Genomic DNA, 23,341 nt, shown 5'->3' with positions numbered 1-23,341 from the left:
TAAGCTCAACAAAAATTTAATAACTCAATCGTGAGGAATCAACATTAAAGTGATTTCTTTTTAAGAGCTGCAGTTTTAAAATTTCTCCTTAGGTGGAACTGAGTGTAAGGAATAAGATGCAAATAAAACATTCAAATTCACATCTCAAGGTAGATATGGAGAGACAGAAGATAAGGACAACAGTGCAGAATATTCGAAATCTGGACTACTCTGGAACTTCAAGGTTCCTTAGCCTCCCTCCTTAGAAAACCTTCAGTGGCTTCTTAAAGCCTCATCCTTAACTGGCACAGAGGCCTCCAAAATAAACTTGCCTCCATCTACTTACAGCCTCATCTCCCACTACTCTCTACCTTACTTTCTGAACTTCAGCCTTACATACCTCCTTTCCCACCTTTTTTTTTTTTTTAACCTAAGCAAATGCCAGTGATGTTCTTTCATATATTCTCCTATCTCAAACGAGTTCATTCTATCCTTTCACTATCAGCCCAAGGATTCCTTAAGTCACCTCCATTATACGGTGACAGAGTATGAGTCCATTTTATCACATTATATTTGGAAGGCAACACAGTGTGATATGATAATGGATTATGGGTTCTTCCGTATATTTAACCTCTTTTGTCTTGCTTTCCTGGACCGTAAAATTGAGACAACAGTGGTACATACTTCATAAGATAATTGAAGGGATTAAAGGAGATAGTTCATGCAAAGCCCTTAGAATTGTGTTGCTATAAATAAAAGCCAATATGTGTCTGTAATTATCAACCATACTCCATTCGATGTCACCCTTCCCCCCACCCCCACCAACTTCGCTGCTCCTCTAGCCCAGGAACCATATCAGCCAGATTCACTTCTGTATTCTTGTCCTTGGGACAGGATTTTGAACATAGCAGGCCTTCGATACATGATCTGTAAAAATAAACTGGCAAAGCCTCGTGTTCTACGTTTGCCTTACTAGCTCAAAGACTGCAAATTATTCATCCCACCTATGCTTCGTTTACCCTCACGAAAAATGTAGTACCCACTTTAACGAGCTTTTGTATTAAATAAAGGGACGCATCTACCAAAGCACATTGCCCATCTTCAAATACTGTACCAATGGCAGATGTTTATTAACCAAGCGGAGGTCCTCGTCTTCCCTCCCCTCCGGCACGTCTCGTCCCGACCCCGCCTTCCTCCCAGCCCACACCCTTACTGCGCCCTTGGCCCCGGGTCCCTCGGGACTTCAAGCGTGGGAGCCCCGGCCCCGCGCGGCTCCCTCCCGGCGCCCCGCGCCCTCCTTCCTTCCTCGCCCGGACGGACGCACTTCCGGCGGATGGGGGGGGGACCCCGGAAACGGAAGTGAGCGGCGGGGCCGGCTGACGGTAACGGGGCTGAGAGGCTGTTCACAGAGCAGGTGAAGATGGTGAGTGAGACCCTGGGCGACCTGAGTTCCCGGCGGGCTCGGGACCCTGGCCCGGGAGAAATGGTCCGCCTCCTCCTATCTCGTCCCGGGGTGGCGGCGGCGGCGGGAGGATGAGGCCGGCCTCGGGCGCCATGATCTGTCGAGTCACGGGGTTAGGGGTTTCGTGGCTGTCGTCCGGGCTGGGCTCCGGCACGGGTCCCGCGAGCAGCGCTTCGGCTTCATTTCCTTCACTTGTTTCTCTCGATGTGCGCCCTCTCAACCCGGAGACCCCCAGCACGCCCCGGCCCCCTCCCCATAGTTGGCGCCGAGCTGGCAAGGACAGATCCGAAAGTGCAGCGTTGTTCTGTGTTGTGTTCTGCGGCGCTGCCGACTGACTACCCTTCCCATGAGGGGCAAACCTTGGGGACCCAAAGCCCTCGAATTCCTCACTCACCCCAGACCGCGGAACTGCTTTGCTAACAAACCCAGCTATAAAGTCTCCTTTTTTATCTCTCACCTTTACAGACATTTTGGGGAACCTGTAGTATGCCAGAAGTTGGAGGGGGAAAAATCGAGACGTTTGTTACTCCCCGTTTGTCATTATTGTTAGTGCATCCTCCCCACTCCCACCCACTTTCTATCTTTCTAACTTTAAAAGTGGGATGCTTGGGAAAGACTCCTCAAAGGCCGCGGCCCCTGACTCTGATACTAGGCCATCTAAATCTAGAAAGTTTCTGTTGGTAATATTGCTGATCATCGTGAAGAGGTTTTATAAACACTTTGAGGTCTAGTGGTACTTAACTTTTCATAGATTTGTTTTCCTCTGCTGCTTTTATAGAAACATCAGGTACCAATCTTGATTTTACAGAAGGAAATTGGGTGAAATCATAACAGTAAAGCCCAGAAATCCGAATTCTCCTTTTCTTTGTGTGTAGAAGAAACTTTTCTTCTCTTGCTTTATAGTAAAGCAGTCTGAGAGGAGGAGAATGTTTATGTGAGAAAGTACCAGGAGATACATTTGGAAAGGTACAGTCGTACAACTCTAGATGTGGAAAGAGTTCAGGCACCTGGAGGGATGAGTAAAAGGGGCCAGAGAGATTGTATGCCTTGATCATAGTCACATAGTAGGTTAGAGACAGTTGGACTAGGTTCCAGATTCTTTTCCTGATCAACCTTGACTTCTCTGTAGGGAGGCCTGTTTTGTAGGTTCTTGAGTTCCAGGCTAAGGATGTTGGACTTATTTTTCAAAGAAGACATTGGCAAATCAATGAAAGGTTTTATAACAGCTTGGTGGTAGATATTGTACGTTTTAGGAAAACCTTGATTTGTGGAAGTAGAAAATGGAAAAGTCTAGAGACAGCAAGACCCAGTCAAGTGCTGTTAAAGTTACCCAGGTGTGAGATCCTGAAGTAGGATGTTAGATTGAAGAAACTCTGAACAGGATAAAGTACCTGACAATATAAAATACACACAGATAAATTAAGAAATCAATTTAAAATGCTGGTTTCTCAGAGTAGTTTCTCCTAGAATAGTGTAAGGGGATACCAAACTGTTGTAGCTGTTTTACATTTTTCTGCAGAATTACAGCAATATTGTATTTGAGCAACAAGTGATTAGAAGTCAGCTTTTGGGTTTTACCTGTTGTAATGTTTATTGCATTTATTTGCTTGTTTAATTTATCTTCATTAGACTAAACCCTGGAACGTAGGTGTATATCTTCAGCATCTACCAGAGTACCTGCCACATAGTAGATGTTTAATAAATATTTGGTGATCAAATTTTTATGGTATATATGTGTAGGGTGATAATAAACCAATACCAGATATACTGGGAGTCTTTGTTCTTGTTTGGTTTTGTTTATAATGTACTGATTAGATTGATTTTTCATAGGGAGTACCCTGTTCTAAAGACCAAATACTTTCTGAATGTCTTTTTTTCCCTTGGCTTCTGTGACCACATTCTTCTAGCTAGCCTGTTCTTAATCCCACTTTCTTGTTCTTCATTAAGGAATTGTATTCCCCAGGATTCTGTCCTCGACTATTTTCATTCTGTGCTAGTCATTCCAACCTAAGCAAGGGATCTTTCCAATGAAAGTAAATCTGATCCTGTCATAACCCTCAGAGACTCTCTATCAATTTCAGAATAAAACCTGAATTTCTTTGCATGTTTAAGCCTTTTTGTTTTTTTCATTTTGCCAGCTTTGGTTTACTTGATATGGAGTTAGCTGGTCATGTCAAACTGCTTATAGCTTGTTTATTTATATTTTTGTACCTTTACCCATGTTCTTTTTTCCTGGAATGCCTTTCAGTATGGCAGTATTCAGAGATCAATCAGGAGTCCTTCCTACCCCCAAATTTGATATTATTTAATGTACCGTGTATAATCATTCTACCATAATGTAAAGGCTCATCATAATTGTCTAGACTGTGGGCCCTTTGAGGGCAGAGACTTTATTTTTTTTGTCTAGTGCTTATACAGTGTTTTTTATGTAGATGTTCAGTGTGAATTTTTAACCATTTTTTGTATTTAATAGTGTTTTTATTTGTGTTGTAGAATGCCAGAGGACTTGGATCTCAGTTAAAGGACAGTATTCCGGTTACTGAACTTTCAGCAAGTGGACCTTTTGAAAGTCATGATCTTCTTCGAAAAGGGTATATGGGGGAATTCTGACTTTGACTTTGTTACAATAAAATGTTTCTGTGAATTCTTTTTCACAGTATTCTTTAACTATTTTGATAGACCATAAATATATATTTAATTTGGGACATAGTAAATAGTATGCCTTAGACTTGGGGAGGGTGGGAGTGGATGTTTTTTGTAATAGAGGAATTCTTAACAGTAGTAGGACTGGATAGGGCATCCTTCAAGGAGCTGTTACCCAGTAGCATGACTTGGTCCGGTTCTTCTTTTTGCTACTGCTAACTTGGAGAGCCGTTTGTGTCCTTATTAACTACTGGAATAATTCTCTGGGTGAAACTAGAACACAGCAGTTAGGAGCCTACTCAGGAGTAGGATGACTGGGTTTTGATTCTGGCTCTGCTCTTTACTAGATGTGTGACTTCAGGCAGGTAACTTAATTGCTCTATGTCTTAATATCTATATCTGTAAAATAGGGCTGTTAATAGTATAATTTTCATTTTGAGAAATAAAAGAGTTAATACATGAAAAATATTTAGAACAGTACCTGACATTAGTAAGCCCTCAGTAAGTGTTAGTTGCTGTTACTTTACTTTTCTAGCTTCAGCACACAGTTGTACCCCTTCCTTTGATTTCTTCCATGTTTCTATATGTTTAGGTCTCAATTTCTGGTACTTATTGGCAGGTTGCTTTTCTACTCAATCATATACGGGTAGTGCCTACTCCTGTAAACATCTGTTTTGAATTTTTGAATTTTATATGTAACTTTAAGGTATTTTGGTCTTACTATAATAAAATGTCATTCTGATGGTGGTGTCTGGGGACAGACCTAATGCTTCATTATTGTCTTTCCATTTTCTAGTGAAAGATGCAGTTTATAGTCTTTGGAATTGGAGATATAATTTGATTTATGGTATGGTATAATCAAATTCATAAAACCAGTCAGTAACCAGGTTCTGATGATTTTTTATATATTTATTTTTTTCCACCTAAAATGCTCCTTATTCTTCCTGGTTAGACTTTAAGATTGCTGTGAACACAACCATTTTCAAATTCTGCTTCTAGGATAATGTTCTGTACAAAGACAATGTGCAATGAATGATTGTTGCAGGTTCTTTTCAGCTCTCAAATCCCATTTTGGCAATAAGCATAGTCCTCTTTATGTATCTAGAGTGTTAAAGACCAGTGGCCTGGTTCTAATAATGTATGACCTTATATAGTAGGTATTTAGTAAATGTCAAACACACTACTCAGCATGTATTTATTAAAAATACATTAAATATTGAATATGCATAGAACTGAACGGAAGAGGTGTAGTTGTTTTTAAGATTCATTTATTTATTCAAGGGTGGGGCATGTGAGTGTGGGGAGGGACAGAGGAAGGGAGCAAATCCTCAAGTAGACTCCTCACTGAGTGCAGAACCTGATGACCCCGAGATCATGACCTGAGCTAAAACCAAGAGTTGGACACTCAACTGACTGAGCCATCCAGGTGCCCCTGGATTTTTTTTATATAATATAGGAAGCATGTCATCAAATAATAGTAATTTTAAATATACTTTGTTAAATTTCTTCCAGATGTAGGGCATCATTTAACACTGTTTTTCGTAGGGTTCACCCTACTGAATTGACCACTAGTATCTATAATTGCTACTTTTTAAAAAGATTTTATTTATTTGTCAGAGAAAGAGCACAAGCAGAGGGAGATGAAGGCTCCCTGCTGAGCAAGGATCCCGTTTCTGGACTTGACCCCAGTACTCTGGGATCCTGACCTAAGCTGAAGGCAGACACTTAATCAACTGAGCCACTCACGCGTCCCTAATTGATACGTTTTAAAATATTTATCATATGTAGTAAATTTGACCTTTTTAAAAGTGTTATATAATTCATTATGTTATATTTCACAGTAATATGAATTTTAATAAATATTCCAATCCCTGCAACCATTGCCATAATCAAGATACAGAAGTGTCATTGTTCCTAAAAACTCCCTTGTGCCATTCCATTATACCTATTGATATACCAGTTATACCTGTTGATAGATGCAATTGAGTGATTTATAATCTCACTTTTAAATACTTTTTTTCAGCCTACCTTGTGTGAAAAATGAACTTTTGCCCAGTCATCCTCTTGAATTATCAGAAAAAAATGTAAGTATGTTATCCATGTTTCTATTTTTATCCTCTAGTAGAAGAATATATTTTTAGTAATACATAGTTACATTTATTAAGATAATTTTAATGTTGAGCATTTGACCATGAAGAATATGAGGACTGACTTTCAGTATCCTTGTAGAGCAGGCTTTGAATTATCATTAAACTGCTTCACTAAAGCTTCTTTTCCACACATTCTTCTTTTGTCTTTTTTATGGACTATTTTAACTAGGCTCTACTCCCAACATGGGGATTAAACTCAAGACCTTAAGATTAAACTCAAGACCATGCTCTACCAACTGAGCCAGTCAGGCACCCCTGTATGGACATTTCTAAAGACCAATCCCCCTTTCCATTCCTCTCATAATATTTCCTTACTTGATGACCCTGTTTTCCTTTATAATTTTCCTCTGCCATTTTTGTTGTTGACCGCCAGTCCATATCTCTAGCCTTGACCTCTTTCTCAAGCCCTGCATCTCCAAGTTACTGAGAGTCATATTCTCTTGCAAGGCACAGTAGGTACACAGATGAGTGTGACATAATCCCCATCCTTGAGGGGCTGAAAATTTAATGGGAGGACAAGCAGTGGATAGGGGCTTCATAAAATGGTATAGAGGACCAAGATGGAGCAGCCACCTGTGCAGAGGGCTGCTGGGAGGCTTTGTAGAGGAGTAGACATTTGAATAGCTGTGGACCAGTATTAACCAGGTTAATAGATAGGAAAGGGTCACCCCCGAAGAGGGTATATCCTGTATACATGTTCTAAAGACAAAGACTTTCTAAATACACGTTCAGAGCAGGAAGAAAGAGGTATCTTACTACTTCAGGAAGATGGTGCAGTGTTGTTACTAATAATATGGGGCTCAAATCAAGGGAGATTACATTCTCACTTTCTCAAGTATTAGCCTGGCCATTAGATTTGGAATTTTGGTTCAGTTCTGAGCAATACATGTTAAGAGAGACATTAACAAATCAGAGTGACACTGGCCCAAATGGTGATGAAGAGTTTAAAAATTGCATAGATCATTTGAGACTCAGTTTACATCAGCTGCTTCTGTGTAGTCTCCTTAATCACTTAACCAGCTAATGGCAGTCTCTTGAAATTCTGTGCCACTTACTAACTATTATAAGTCCTTTGGCATGGGTTGTGTAATCGAACTATGTAGGTTTAGATTCTTGACACCATCCTTAGCAGCTAAGTGAACTTGGGCAAATTCCTTAATCTCTGTTTAAGTCTTAGTTTCCTCATCTGTAAAATGGAGTTAGTGATAGCCCATGCCTTGGCATATGCTGGCTTACAGTAGCTCTCCATGATCAGGAGCTGTAGTAGTGACAGTGATGGAAGATGACCATCCTTATTTATACCAGTGGTTCTCAGCTAGGGATGATTTTACCTCCTCCAGGGGACATTTGGAATGTCTGACTGTTACAAGTAGTGTTGGGAGAGAAGGGTCTTTGGTCCTAGCATCAATCGGATGGAGGCCAGGGACACTGCTAAACATCCTGCAATGTAAAGGACAGTCCCCATCCACCACAACAAATAATTGTGTAGCTCACCATGTCAGTAGTGCCAAGGGTTGAGAAGCCCTGATCTATATATAATGTCTTCCCAATTCGATTATATAACCTCCTCCATGGCAGACTGTTTTGTGGTTTGTTGCCACCAAGCTAAATCCTCATTTTGCCTATGGTCGCTAATAATTAAATACATGTTGATTGATAATTATAGTTTGACATCGTATTAAAAGATGGACATACTCATCAAAGTTTATAAAATTGTATTTTTTACATAAAACTATTTACTTACGAGGATAGCTCAGTATTTAACAGAAATCCTTCAGTGAGAACTTCAGATTATATACCCATAATAAGGACCATCAGTTAAAATTTTATACTCTAGCTAAAGTAATTAAAAACCATGTCACTGGGTACCTTATCTTAGACTTAATGTATATGGCCTCTGGTCATGTCTTAAGTGGGCACTAATCTCTCAGTAGGTTTTTGATCAAAATTATTCCCCCTGCCCATGACCTAAAATCTAGCAATATAATAAAAATAAAATGTAGAGAATGTAGTATAATAAAAATTGATCACAGAGGTCACTTTATCTTACTGTAAGTACTTTAACTGGGACAGACCTTGTAGTAGTCTGCAAATCATATCCACTACCCATTTTGGGAAACTAGATTAGGATTCATGGGTCAAGTTGATTCATTTTGCCTAAAGTACATTAGATTGCAGTCAGTTTTTTAGAAGTAATATTAGTGTTTAGTAAAAGTATGATTCTAGAAAAAAAATTGCTTATTAGCACCCAATACAAACTGGACAAACTTTAGAGTTTTGGGTCTCCCTGCCACCTGGGAATCTATTACCCCAACAAGTGGAGTTTAAACATTGTACTTAATTAATAGGGTGGTATCATGGGTTAGACTATTTCCTTTGTGAAATCTTTTGAATTACATACTTGCATACTTGGAAATTCACTATTTTTGTCACTTGTATGTAACTCTTTCTCATTTATACCTTTCCTTTGTTTTACAGTTTTGTGGTAATTCTAATAAAAAACACTGAAATATTTTGTAAATATGTTTTTTCAATGTGAAAAACATTCCTTAATTTATCAGTTCTGTAAATCCAAATTTTAGGTGATAATTTTTTACATTGGTGAAGTACACGTGCATGCTGGATAAAACAGACATTTATGTTCTAAAATTTATTGACAAAATTAATAAAAGTACTTTGTGGTTTTTTTTTTTTAAAGATTTTATTTATTTATTTGACAGACAGAGATCACAAGTAGGCAGAGAGGCAGGCAGAGAGAAAGGAAGGGAAGCAGGCTCCCTGCTGAGCAGAGAGCCCAATGTGGGGCTCCATCCCAGGACCCTGGGATCATGACCTGAGCCGAAGGCAGAGGCTTTAACCCACTGAGCCACCCAGGTGCCGCTAAAAGTACTTTGTTTTAATTTCAGTTATGGATATTAAAATTCTTTAAGTGTTGTGCTACATACGTATCTGTGCTGTTTTGAAAGCAGAATGTTGCGTGTAACATTTAAAATTACGTTGTTTGCCTTTGTAGTTTCAGCTCAACCAAGATAAAATGAATTTTTCTACACTAAGAAACATCCAGGGTCTGTTTGCTCCACTAAAATTGCAAATGGAATTCAAGGCAGTGCAGCAGGTGAGTTTATGGATGTCAGTTATGACATGTATGTTGCTGTGGATTGGAAGGACTCTTCTCCAGGACTAGCCCCATAACCCTTACCTTCTCTGCAGTCCATTCTACTTTGCCCCTTTCCAGGATATGACCTCGATTTCTACTTTATAGAGAAAAAAGAAGACATTACGTGGAAAACTTCAGATTATGAGCTCAGTGCCAAAACTTCTCTGCATCTACTTTCGTGATTTTCTCTTTTTGGGAGGGCTACATTGAATTTGAAATGCCTCTAGGAATATGCATGTGGTTGTATGTTTATATGTAGGCAGTTTGTATGTAGCCGAGTGCACCTGTTGCTCAGGAATAAGATCTTCAAAAATGTCCTTCCGAGTGTGTAAGACCTGCCTTGACCTGTGCCCTGGATTCTGTCATCTCACACTACGTCAGGGAACTCCCTTTTCATGGATTCTTCCTATAGCTGATAGCTTCATCCTCTTTCTCTACTCGCTCAGACTCATCAGCAGTGTTTACATTCATTCTAACACCTTTTTTGTCTCTTAAAACAAAACTTCTGTCAGTCCCTTTATAGCACCTTCTCTCTCACTAAGTGTGCTTTTGCAGGTTGAGCGCCTTAAAGTTGCCTCCATTTGTATACTCCTTTGCCTACTATTTCACTCAACCAACTGGTTTCTGGCTCCCATCGCACCAGTGAAGCTGCTTCTAAACAATGTGGATATCTGTATGCCCTCCTTTTGTTTGATCTCCCTGTGGTATGTTACACCATGACTCCTTCCCTTGGCTTTTAGGACACCACACTTTGCTGATATCCCCTTCATCTCTGAAACCTTATTCTCTGGTGTTGCCACATAGATTCCTTTTGCTTTTTTCTGCATCCTGAAATTCTGTTTTTTTAGTTCCCATCTCCAGTCCTATTTTCATCCTGTTATTTCCTGTCTATTCCTATAACTTCAAGTATCATTTATATGTTGATGACCCCCAAGTTTTAATTCTCATGAGCTATAAACCTGTAGACTTCTCCATTGGAAGTCCCACAGGCACTTCAAATTTCACATGTCTAAGTACAGAACAACTCATTATTTCTCACATACTCACATGTATCACGTATGAATAGGTTGCTTCCTAAGGCAGAGATTGGAGCATGAACTGTGGTTATCTCACCCTGCACCACATCCCTACCCTCCACCCATACCTCCCACCATCTAGTCAATTACATGTTTTCACCACTGCTACCACATTGGTTTTGACTGCCTACTGTGTTTTGTCTGGATCACTGCTGTCCTCCCAGCATTGTACATGCTCTAGCCACAATAATCTTTATAAAACACAGATTTGACCATGTCACTCCCCTCACTTTGCCCTCAAATTAAAACTCAGCTCCTTAACATGGCTCTGTCCATGAACTGGCCTCTCCTTGTTCTCCACCATACTTCATAGCCTCCTAAAACTACTTGCATGTCCTGATTCAGTTTTTCTCTCACCTTTTGGCTTTTATACGTGTTCTTCCTACTACTGTGTCTTTTTTAGTAAATTCTACTAATGCCATCAACTATGTTGGCCAAGTCATTGTAAAAGCTATTTCAAGACTTTTTTCCAACGATCAAGTTCTAAAAGAGCGTGTGTGGCTCTAAGTCAGAATAATCTAGATGTGAATCTTGGCTCCACCATCTACTAGTCTTAAGAACTTAAATAAGTTAGAGACCTTTCTGAGCCTCAGATCATTTGTTTGTTTGGGGATTTTTTTTAAGATTTTATTTATTTGACAGAGATCATAAGTAGGCAGAGAGACAGGCAGAGAGAGAGGAGGAAGCAGGCTCCCTGCTGAGCAGAGAGCCCGATTCAGGGCCCGATGCCAGGACCCTGAGATCATGACCTGAGCCGAAGGCAGAGGCTTTAACCCACTGAGCCACCCAGGTGCCCCCATTTGTTTGTTTTTAATGTGAAATGGAGTTAACCATAACAACAGTGTGTGGTTATTAGAGTTCTTCTGAAGCTTGAAATAACACAAATGTGGCACAGAATTGCTAGCTTCACTTTGATTTTCCTGCTGCTCACATTCCAGCTACATACGGCTCATATATCAGCCCTAAAATTTTAATCCCATTTGATTCAGAAATCTTTGTCCAAAATTCTGCTCCCTCCCTTTTTTCCCTTATCCCTGTACTACTGCAGTTCTTGCTTATGGGGATGTATAACAGCTGTCTGCTCATCCCTGCTTTTGGTCCTTTCTCAGGGCTATGGCTGATCAAACTGTACCTGCCAGGCCCTTACTCTCTGGCTCTCTGGTTTAACTTAAAAGCTCCGTTTTTGTTTCTTCCTCTGTCATCCCTACTTTCCTTTTAAAGAAAGGAAGGAAGAAAGAAAGAAAGAAATATATATATACACATATATATATATATAAATGTAAATAAAATATATATGTATATTTTATTTTATTTTTTTTTAAGATTTTATTTATTTATTTGACAGACAGAGATCACAGGTAGGCAGAGAGGCAGGCAGAGAGAGAGGAGAAAGCAGGCTCTCCACGGAGCTGAGAGCCCGATGCAGGGCTCGATCCCAGGACCCTGGGATCATGACCTGAGCCGAAGGCAGAGGCTTTAACCCACTGAGCCACCCAGGTGCCCCTATATATGTATTTTAAATAATAGATATATTTTTCTAATTTTGACAACCTGGAGAATTTTTTTCATCCCAAACACTATAGGCCATTAGTGATTAAAAATATTTTTAGTCTGGGGGCGCCTGGGTGGCTCAATGGGTTAAGCCGCTGCCTTCGGCTCAGGTCATGCTCTCAGGGTCCTGGGATCGAGTCCTGCACCGGGCTCTCTGCTTGGCGGGGAGCCTGCTTCCCCTTCTCTCTCTCTGCGTGCTTGTGATCTCTCTCTCTGTCAAATAAATAAATAAAATCTTAAAAAAAAATTTTTAGTCTGGATATATTTTCTTGGGGGAAATTATCTTAACAGCACCCTTAGATTTCAGAGTTATGATTATTTTAAAATACTAATATCCTGTAGTATGGACTGCCTATTAACTGTTGGCATTCTTTTGTCAATATCCAAAGTAATCTGCATTGTTTCCGATTATGACTGCTAGACAACTAACAACACAAAAACTGAAAATTTGGTTTGGGTATATAAAAGTTTGTTGAATACCAAGTATATGCCAGTGACTATACTATAACCATCCTTTACACATATCATCTGGCATGCTTGAGAGGAAGGTGGTATTAATTACCCTGTTTCACAGGTGAGGAAGCTGATGGTGAGACAGATCAGGTAACTAGTATTGTAAGTAGTAGAACAGTTTAATTCCAGGGCTCTGACTCTGCAGCCCGTGCTTGCTCCACTGTGTACTTAATTTCAGTCTGCAATGTATATATTTAACATTTGAGAAAGGTAGATAACGCTAGTTCAGAATGGTATTTTTTAAAGGCCCCACAAGTGACTTTGATCTTCCTTTCTGGTTAGCCGAACTGTTTTAAGGATCATAATTTACATTTTATGTTATATATGTTATGTTATGTTATGTTACATATATGTTATATTTACATGAGCAATATAAAACAACATACAAAGTGAAGTAATCAGTTTACTAAGTAGAATAATGCTCTTACTGAGTTGGAATTTCTTCAGGAGTTTGATTATCCCACTTTTATTAGGAAATAGATATAATGTTAGATCTGGGGTTTTGCATTTCATCACGTGTATACTGTGATTTTCTTGGGACAGAAGCCAAGCCCCAAAATATATGCAAAGTTGATGGGATTATTAAGTGTTAATAAACTAATTTTCAGTGTCTTTATATATTTTGAATAAAGTTTTAAGGAATTTTAAAAAATTGATTTGGCTCTGAAATATGAATTGGTGTTTTTCCCACTGGTTATATTGGTGTTTTATTTGTAGCTTCGTGAATTTTACACGTAAAAAACGAGGAGCATGAAATTAGATTATATATTGTTTTCTTTCTCCCCTTGTTTTTCTCTTATTTTGCCCTTTCATATTTTTGTGAAGGTTCAGCGTCTTCCATTTCTTCCAAGCTCAAACCTTTCACTGGATATTTTGAGGGGTAATGATGAGACTATTGGATTCGAAGATATTCTTAATGGTAAGTGTCATTCAGCACCTTTTATGGAGCCCTAATAACGTACAAGGCAATGGAAGCAAACAAAACCTATAGCATCCTCATCCTTATGGAGCTTATAGATCACTGGATTGATTCGCTTATGTTTATTCATTGCTGTAAGACAAAATTCAATGGTAATAACTGTTCTTTAACTGGTTTTAAAGGTGAAATTTATGGAGTTTTGAGGTTGTAGTCATTATCAGTCAGTTGATGATAGTCTTTCATTTCATGTCCTGCAATTATAGTCTGATGTGTGAATCTAATTTAGTATTACAAGGGTAGCTTAAATAATGATTTTTGTTTCAGTATTCAAAATATTTGTGGGATATGACGAGTTTTTAAAATGACTAGAAAAAGTCAGAAACGTTTTCTTTAAAAAATAGCTCCCACCCTCAGAGAGTTTTTGTGCTTCTGTAGGTGGTGAACAGGAAAGGAGAATCTCATTTTTCTTTTTTTTTTAAAGGATTTTATTTATTTATTTGACAGAGAGAGAGAGAGAGAGAGATCACAAGTAGGCAGAGAGGCAGGCAGAGAGAGTGGGGGAAGCAGGCTCCCTGCCGAGCAGAGAGCCTGATGCAGGCCTCAATCCCAGGACCCTGAGACCATGACCTGAGCCATAGGCAGAGGAGGCTTAACCCACTGAGCCACCCAGGTGCCCAGAATCTGTCATTTTTAACAAAATTCCTTGAATAATTTTATTATATATGAGATAAATAATTTTTAAGTAAGAACAATCTAAACAGCATCCTCTGTTTTTTCTGGTTCTGGGGAAGATAAACAAATATAACTCTGTTAAGTATTGCATCTGTTCATTATGCCCCAGCAGTTCAGGAGAAACAGAAAAACCCAACAGGATTAAATTATAGTAGCTTTGCGGGATGCCTGGGTGGCTCAGTCAGTTAAGCGGCTGCCTTCGACTCAGGTCATGATCCCAGTGTCCTGGGATCGAGTCCCACATCGGGCTCCTTGCTCCTCGGGGAGCCTGCTTCCCCCCACCCCTCTCTGCCTGCCTCTCTGCCTGCCTGTACTCTCTCTATCTCTCTGACAAATAATTAGATAAAATCTTTAAAAAAAAAAAATTATAGTAGCTTTGCTTGGCTGCTGGTGTCTGGTAAGGAAATGCTGTGGACATGGCAGAAGTCTGGTGAGCCTCCCCTTTGAGAATCATTCCTGAGGGAGCTTTTTGAATGCAGGGAAATCTGGAATTCCTAAACTTTTTACATTGAACTTACACTTCATTTTATTTTATTTTTTTTTAAAGATTTTATTTATTTATTTGACAGACAGAGAACACAAGTAGGCAGAGAGGCAGGCAGAGAGAGAGGAGGAAGCAGGCTCCCTGCTGAGCAGAGAGCCCGATGCGGGGCTCGATCCCAGGACGCTGAGATCATGACCTGAGCCGAAGACAGAGTCTTTAACCCACTGAGCCACCCAGGCACCCCTTGAATGCCTTCTATATAGCAGTTACTCTGCTATTAATGAGGATAGCAGCGGCAGTTGTTGCTAAGTCTACTTTGTTGTGTGATGAGTGTAGAGAGTGAGTGTATAGATTGCTGAACTGATGTGACACAGAATCTCTAGTCTCTGAGGAGATCAGTGAGGAATCATCCAGACCTGTAATTTTTAATATGGATGGTTATTTATTTTTACAAACTGATTTTATAGTTCATTGGGTTTTTATCCGAATAGGGGGCAGAAACAGAAAAAGGCTTTATTTGTTTTTTTGAAAGCTTACTGTTACATTAATTTTAAAAGCTCCCTTATGTGTACTGTTCAGTTAGAATAAGACTTTGATTGCTCTCTAAAAACAAGATAGTGAAGATTTTAAAGACTTTCTTGCTCTTGAATTCTGATTTATGTTTGTGTATGTGTATATAATATGTAACAGAGCACAAAACAATAGAAATAAAATGTTTTTGCAAACTAGATTAAGAGACTTGCTCAGTCTTTTAATTAGAGATTGTTTCCTAGAGTCATCTGGAAAGCCACTGGAAGGCTTGAATTTTGAAAAAGGAGAATTTTTCCAATCTGTTGTTGGCTTTTTTTTTTTTTAACAACTGTATTGAGATATAATTGACATATAATAGAATGTACGCATTTTAAGTGTACGGTTCTGTGAATATTAGAAAATGTGTACTGCTGTGTAAGTGTCCCCCCAGTCAAGATATAAAATGCTTATCACCCCAGAAAATTTCCTTGGTCCCTTTGCAGTCACTTCCCTACCGTTGGCCCCACTAAGCAGCCACTAGTCTCTTTTCTGTCAGTTTTGCCTATTCTAGATTTTCATGTTAGTATCATTGAATTTATCTTTTTTTTTTTTGAGAATCTTTAATATGTTTGTTTTTGTTTGTTTTCAGACCCGTCACAAAGTGAACTAATGGGAGAACCACACTTGATGGTGGAATATAAACTCGGTTTACTGTAATCTGTTATGCTGTTCATGAAAGTAGAGGGGCTGCATGTTGTTTACAGTCATCTTTTTTACTATAACTTGATGTACACAACATTAAAAGTACTGACACATGAGAATTTTTGCCTAAATATTATCTGTGATCATTTGAAATTATTTGGGTCTTTGGTTTATGGCCATGTGACAATGGAAAGCACTAAAGGGAGATGATTTAAAACTCCCAATTATAGAAAACAACAGCCTTCTGTGTCTTTAAAAAATTGTTGGTAAAGAGTATTTTAAAACTTTCTATAGGTTCCAATGCAGCCTGTTTTCTGGGTGTTCCATAAGCTTAATTTTGAATAACCATTATCAGCATTTGAATCTGCAGCCTTCATAGTAGCATCTTTCAGAATAAACATCTGTAATTGATTTCAGTGGCAACACTTCAAATTAAGTACAAAGTAAGACATTTATATTTCACCTTGTTTCAGTATAGCCTATTGATACTCATAAGAATAATATTGGGTTTATTGTTGCTCTTTTAGAATTGTAGCTATTCTTTGGTTCTTTCAGGTTGAAAAGTATAATAAGTTCAAAGGTTTTGATTTAGGTCTTATCTTTAAAGTGAAAAATTAAAGCAACCAGTGTAGGTTGATTAAGCTGTTGTACTGCATAGATTTATATATCACAAGATGATTAGATTGAAAAAATTAGAATATTCATGTACATACAAATTCCATAATTATTTAAAAATAAATCTTCACTATAGTTCTCTTTGTGATATAGATATAGATATATCTAGATCTATAGATCTATAGATCTAGATATATCTATAGCTATATATCTATATCTATATATCTATATATCTATATCTATATAGATCTATAGATCTATAGATATAGATATATCTATATCTATATATCTATATCTATAGATCTATAGATCTATATAGATATAGATATTCTTTGTGAACCTGGTATACAAAAATCATGAATTTTAGATTTAATTAGTAAGTGAGTCATCTTTCACTAATTAAAAAATATCTTTTGATTATCAATTTTTTGGGAACATCTGAATTGGGTAGTGCACTGATTTGCAGCTGAAGGCCATATTGCCCCTCCCCTTTTGGGGGTTGGGGGGGGGCATCTAACAATATGTCGAGAATACATAGGAAGGACTGCTACTCACATTAGTAGAGGCCAGGGATGCTGCAAAACATCCTACAACAGAAAAGACAAAGAGTTATGGCCATGTAACAAAAGTACTAAAGGAAGATCATTTTAGAAACTCATAATTTATATTGAAACAGCCTTCTATGCCAAGAAATTTATTACTGAATATTCAGAGTTTGCTCCATGCAACCAAAAATGATTTGCTTCAAAATGTCAGTAGTGTCAAGGATGACAAACCTTGAAATAAATCATATGATACATTTTTAAAAACTGCTTCTAAGTATTGAGATTAAGTTTAAAACATTTTTGCTACTATAGTATTTGCCAAACCATTTTACACTTGTTATGAGAAACTAAGTAATGAAGGTTCACTAATTGTTTCTAGATCTATTCTTTCAACTAATCAATAAAGTGGGAAATTTCTCCTGTACCATAGTTTTAAGAATACTACATATCCTTCCTGACCAGTAGAGGGTACTGTGAAATTAATGAGCACTCTTTAAACAGAGTTTGTAATTGCGATTAGTGCTTTCTGAAGGTCTTTTTGCTTTTTCTTTCCTTTTCCGCTTTTATACCTTCTTTGTATTTATACCGGTGACCCTTACTGCTGGATTCATAAAAAATCACCTGGGAATCTTGTGAAAAAATTTTGGTATTGGGTCTGAATCCTGGAAGTTCCAACAGGAGTGGTCTGGGGTGAGTCCCAGGAAGTGTACTTTTGAAAAGCTTTCCAGGCCTCAGAACCTTTGATTCTTATGCTTGCTTTCTTCTTTGCTTGCTTTTGCCTCTATATTAGCAATAGTCATTAGCATCAGTTAATTTCTGTGCTGAAAAGTTTGCTATTTCTTAATCTCTTCAGTCTTTGTGTGCTTGAAGTTGGTGTTATTTGGGTTCCTTTGTAAGAGCTACAGATCTGAGTTATTTGCCTAGGTGTCAAACTCTAGGCATTTTTTTTTTCTTTCAGATGCTGTGGTTTTATTGAAGAATTAGTTTACTATTTTCCTTGTTTCTGTTTCGAATGCAAAACAGCTTTGGGTTCATGAGGAACTTCATAGATTGGTGACTGGTTAAAATTCATTTTATTAAGATTAAAATGACAAAATTCACATTAAAGTATAGAAACATACCTAATGAGGGTGCAATCTAATTCTGTATTAAGCCTTCCAATACGTATGAGAATAAAGGAATTTGTAGATTTTATTGTCTGGAAGTGTTGGGGGGCTGGCAAAAAAGTAAGCACCATTTGGCATACATGCTGTGGGATAGCTTTCACTATGAACAGACCTTTTCACTCCTACCATTTGTACAAAATAAAGATGAAAGTGTGACCATTTTTCATAATTTTGTCTTTTGCATTGAGCCTCTTTCAGGAGTACACATAAGTATAACCCAGAGCTCCCCTGTATTTTGTTATCCCTTTGAGTGCAGACATTTCAAGAATGATAAAGATGATCTGAACAAATAGATTATTTTTGAAAAACAGACTATGTTGTGTATAATCTTCCACTGGAATTTATAATCGGTTAAATGTTTTTTTATCAAACACATAAAATCTAAGTATATGTTAACTAAATTTTGACTTGCTGTTTCAATTAAAAGAAAACAAAAATGGTGTGACACTTCATGGAACTTAGAATTTAGCTCATGATTTCAAAACAAATTTAGATTCCTTCATGTGCAATAAATGCTTACTTAAACCTATACTTCATTTATTTTATTGTAGATCCTTAAAGTCATATTAAAGAATATGAACATACCATTCATTAGTTTTTGAATCAAATTTCAGCAGGGTTTGTTTTATTTCCTGATTGAAAAAGTAAAAGAAACTTTAACATGTTTTTTCTTTAAAAGATAAATCAAGTTTTGAAAATTTAGAGTTTGCTTCCAGATCTCGAATTTATTTCTGGAGCCGGTAGACGTGCTTTGTCAGTTGTACTTTGTGTTTTTGCTTCTTTTCAGTGTCTTGACCTAGCGGAGACAGGAAAAAGCTATATTGTTCATCTATGTGACAAAATAGAGGTCACAGAGGATATGGCTCTGGGTCAGTGAAGGAAGGACCGGGCAGAATTCTGGTTCAACTCTGCCTGGGCTTTTTTACTTTTGAAGAGATGGATTGATTTCAACCCAAGACTTACACCACCCTTTTTGTTTGTTTTCTGTATTTATATGGAAATGTTACAAACATAACTTATATTCTCACCAGCTTTTTATTTTGAAAACTTTCAAACTTAGAGAAAAACTGAACAAACAATACAAAACATCCAACGTAATCATGGAGATTCACCTATTATCAGATTGCCTTATTTTCTCCTGTATAGATTCAGTCTATAATAGAAGCAGTCTACAAATGTAGTGATAGGTACTTAAAACTGCATCACATCAGGAGCCATAAAATGTTAGGTTGTCTCATTGATTGCTGTTGCTCAGTATGATCGCTTGGTTAACAGGTGGTGGCTGCCAGAACTTTCTGTTGTATGAGTACAGTTTTCCTTTTTACAGTTAATAAATAATCGGTGAAATAGTAATTTGGGACCTTGTGTATATCTTGTTCCCCAAGAACCTCTCATCCAGGGTTTGAGCATCTGTGAAAAGTCTTTGCCTCAATTACTTAATCTGTTTTTTGGGGACAGGAGTCTTGAAAAACTGTCATTATTTCGTCTAGATTTATGGACTGACAAATTTTTCTAAAACCAAGTTTCCCCCCATTTATCTTTCTATCTTTATGGAGGAGATTCCAAAGGTTTATAATCCCTATCTGTCATTACTCTTTGATGCCCTAAATGGAACCATTTTTTAAAAGGATTTTATTTATCGGGGCACTTGGGTGGCTCAGTGGGTTAAGCCTCTGCCTTTGGCTCAGGTCATGGTCTCAGGGTCCTGGGATCAAGCCCTGCATCAGGCTCTCTGCTCAGCGGGGAGCCTGCTTCCCCCTCTCTGCCTGCCTCTCTGCAGCCTTGTGATCTCTCTCTCTGTCAAATGAATAAATAAAATCTTAAAACAAAACAAAACAAAAGATTTTATGTATTTTAGAGAGAAAGAGAGCACGAGGTGGGGAGGGGCAGAGGGAGAGGGAAGAGGAACTTTAGCAGACTCTGCACTCGGCACGGAGCCCTGTGTGTGGCTCAGTCTCAGGACCCCAAGATCACAACCTGAGCCAAAACCAAGAGTCGGACACTTAACCAACTGCCACCCGGGTGCCCCTAAACCTAACCATTTTGATGAATACACAGACCTTTAATTTGAAAAGAAAATTACATGGGGGTTATAGTACTAGATGTAATTTTTAGCATTCCTAATTTGTTATTTCACAGGGTATTGAATAGACTTAAGATACTTTAGTTATCAGAATTACCGTAATCATAGTTATCAAAGAAGTTATGATCAAAGAAATATGTTAGTTACAGGGGGAAAGAAACACTGCTGAACTTGATACTACTGATGTTTTGCCTGATCACATGAGAAAGTCACGAGATCTGGACACACAAGGGCAGCTATGCCCAGTGCATACATCCATTTCTTTATTAGGGATTGCAAAATGGTGATTCTAAGTCTGTCATTCCCTCTTCACTTTTTTAGCCAAAATATTTACTTAGAAGGAAACTTACTGCCATCTACCATTTGGTTACCTAGGAGTAGATTTATATAGGAAAGACAGGAAAAATAACACTTTCTTTGTTTTTTAGCCATTTTGAAAATAAGGTGACTTTCTTGGTTTGTTTTTTAAATATTCTGTAATGGTTTAGTTTTGAGGGAAGATAGGCAAGGCTAGCTTTATTCCGCATTCCATTACCCTTTATTTCATCTTCCATTTTGTAGAATTCATTTGTCTATTCACTCTCACTTTCTGAACACTCTGAGTTCTTTTTTTTTTGTTTTTGTTTTTATTTTTTTAAAGTATGTTCAGTTAGCCAGCATACAGTACATCATTAGCTTCTGATGTAGTGTTCAACAATTCATTAGTTCTGTATATCCCAGTTATTGAGGGGAATCACCTTTCCTCCACTGCGCATTGTCTTGAGGGAAGGTCCTGCGTGCCTCCCTCTTTAGAATTCTAAGAGGGCATGCCTTTCTGCTCCTGGTGCCCCGTGGACCAGGTATGTGACCTGAGTCACCTAGTCAAACTCCTTTCTTGGACTTGGACTCCACAAGGGCATGAGGAAGACAGTGAGGTGAGTCATCCCTGGCAGAAGCAGTGCCCTTTTGTGCTGCTTAATTATTGCTGTGTTGCTGTTGCTTTATCTCTGTAGCTTTCTCTGGCTCCTGATTGCCTTCTTACCTGTTCTTTGGCTTTTTTTTTTTTTAAGATTTTATTTATTCATTTGACAGAGATCACAAGTAGGCAGAGAAGCAGGCAGAGAGAGGAGGAAGCAGGCTCCCTGCTGAGCAGAGAGCCTGATGCAGGGCTCGGTCCCAGGACCCTGGGATCATGACCTGAGCCGAAGGCAGAGGCTTTAACCCACTGAGCCACCCAGGTGCCCCTGTTCTTTGGCTTTTTATTGAAGCTGTGAGCCTGTGCTGGCATGCCAGTGAATCCAGTGTGCTTAAGATAAACAGTACATTTTGTTGCTTCTGGTCAGGATCTCTGAATGCTACAGTAATAGGCATCAGATAGTTGGTTATGGCGAACACAGCCCCAGAGAATTGTGGGAAATAGGAATTGGTTACCCAAACTAGATTAGGCAGTGAATCTAGGTGGGAAATCTAGCTATCTTCAGCTGGCAGTTGTAAAATAGCTATCCTGTCTGGCCACATGAAATCATATGCCCAATTTACAGCAAGGTTCTAGGCAACAAGAATGTGGAAAAGTCAGGATGGTGGAGTGGCTGCTTCTTGCTGTATTGGAAAGTTTGGAGTAAGTAAGTAACAATTTCAAATCCACATAGCAAAACCTACAGAAGCCTAAAGAATGCCATTTCTTACAGGTATAGTACTTAGCCAAAACAAATCTGAGGCTCCAGAATTAGCACAGCTGTTGAAGTCACTGCCTTTCGGGATCAGATGTATGAAAATTGGAGCACAGATTAGGACCCTGAGAATTAAGTGGGTATATGATTGAGGAAGGAAGCAATTTCTTCACTTAGAAGGAGGGTGTTTCTTTTTTAAGAAATTTTCACCTGAGGGTGTCCGTTTACCAGAAAAAAACAATTAGTCTCTTTCCACGGCACTGCATGGCACTCTATTCCCAAACCCGTAGCTAGGGTTAAGAGCCCAGCATGCCCCCTGGAGGCCAAATCCGAAGAAATCTAACATGTAGGAAGAATTCTGAGACTGTTAATTTACATCTTCGGAAATTTCCGGAACAGGTGAAAGAATCTATTTTCGAATGTGCTTTTTGAATGTCAGTATGATCCCCTTATACGAGATAATTTTAGATACATTTAACTCAAGAAGATAGATGTAGTTTTAATAGTTTGCAAAATTGGATTCAACACAGGCCACGCTAAATAAAGCTGAGATGCCAGAGGTCCTTAGTATCGTGTAGAACAGTGGTTCTCAAACTTTCTGTGCATCAGGATCATGGGAGGGCTTTTAAAAACACAGATTGATCCTCCCTCCTACCAGAGCTTGTGATTCAGGAGATTTGAGTTGAAGCCTGAGAATTTGCATCTCTAACAAATTCTTAGGTGTTGGTGATGTTGCTAATCCAGGGACCACACTGAGAACAGCTGGTATAGAAGAAGGAAGTCAAATACTTTGAGAGATAGAAACTTTGGATTTTTTGGTTTCCTTATGTAAATTCCCTTATTCACTGGCTGCCTAACTGGCTTTCCCAAGATAAGCTAGGTAATGAATGATATCTTTACCAAGGGTGTCAAACATATATTAGTGCCGGTTTCAAGGCATCAAATTAGGCTTTTTAATTTAAGGTTATTGAGGTATAATTTACATAAAATTGATGGATATCCTTGCCTTATTCCCAATCTTATGGAAGAAGCATCCAGTCTTTTTACTATTAATGCCCTTTATCAGCTCGATCCTAGTTTCTTGAAAATTTTTTATCATGAATGGACTGAATTTTAAAAAATTTTTGCATCTATTGATATAGTTGTGGGTGGTTTTTTTTTTTTTTTAAATTTCCTTTAGTCTGTTAGTATGGTGCATTAAGTGATTTTCAAAGGTTGAGCCAGCCTTGTATTTTCCAAATAAATTCCACTTGGTCAGATGTATTATCTTTTTCATATATTGCTTGATCTGTTAATATTTTGTTGTGTATTTTTTGTTTATGTTCATGGGAGATATTAGTGTGTAGTATTGAACTATATCTCTGTAAATGCCCTGCTTGATCGGAAATGCCGTATATACAGGCAG

At 38.3% G+C, this 23,341-nt stretch overlaps 1 protein-coding gene across 1 annotated transcript; it reads left to right on the top strand.

Moving 5' to 3' along the window:
* The first annotated feature begins 1,216 nt into the window (after window positions 1–1,216).
* POMP (proteasome maturation protein) lies at window positions 1,217–18,365 on the top strand. Its single transcript, XM_080798413.1, has 6 exons — window positions 1,217–1,402; window positions 3,935–4,032; window positions 6,108–6,168; window positions 9,248–9,349; window positions 13,357–13,450; window positions 15,826–18,365. The coding sequence occupies exons 1-6, from the start codon at window positions 1,400–1,402 to the stop codon at window positions 15,891–15,893; spliced, it is 426 nt and encodes a 141-aa protein (XP_080654539.1). The 5' UTR covers window positions 1,217–1,399; the 3' UTR covers window positions 15,894–18,365.
* Window positions 18,366–23,341: the final 4,976 nt, after the last annotated feature.

Source organism: Martes martes (assembly GCF_963455335.1).
Source record: "Martes martes genome assembly, chromosome: 3".
NCBI classification, from domain to species: Eukaryota; Metazoa; Chordata; class Mammalia; order Carnivora; family Mustelidae; genus Martes; species Martes martes.
The sequence above is the reverse complement of the archived record's forward strand: the minus strand, read 5'-3'. Positions and strand labels throughout refer to the sequence as shown.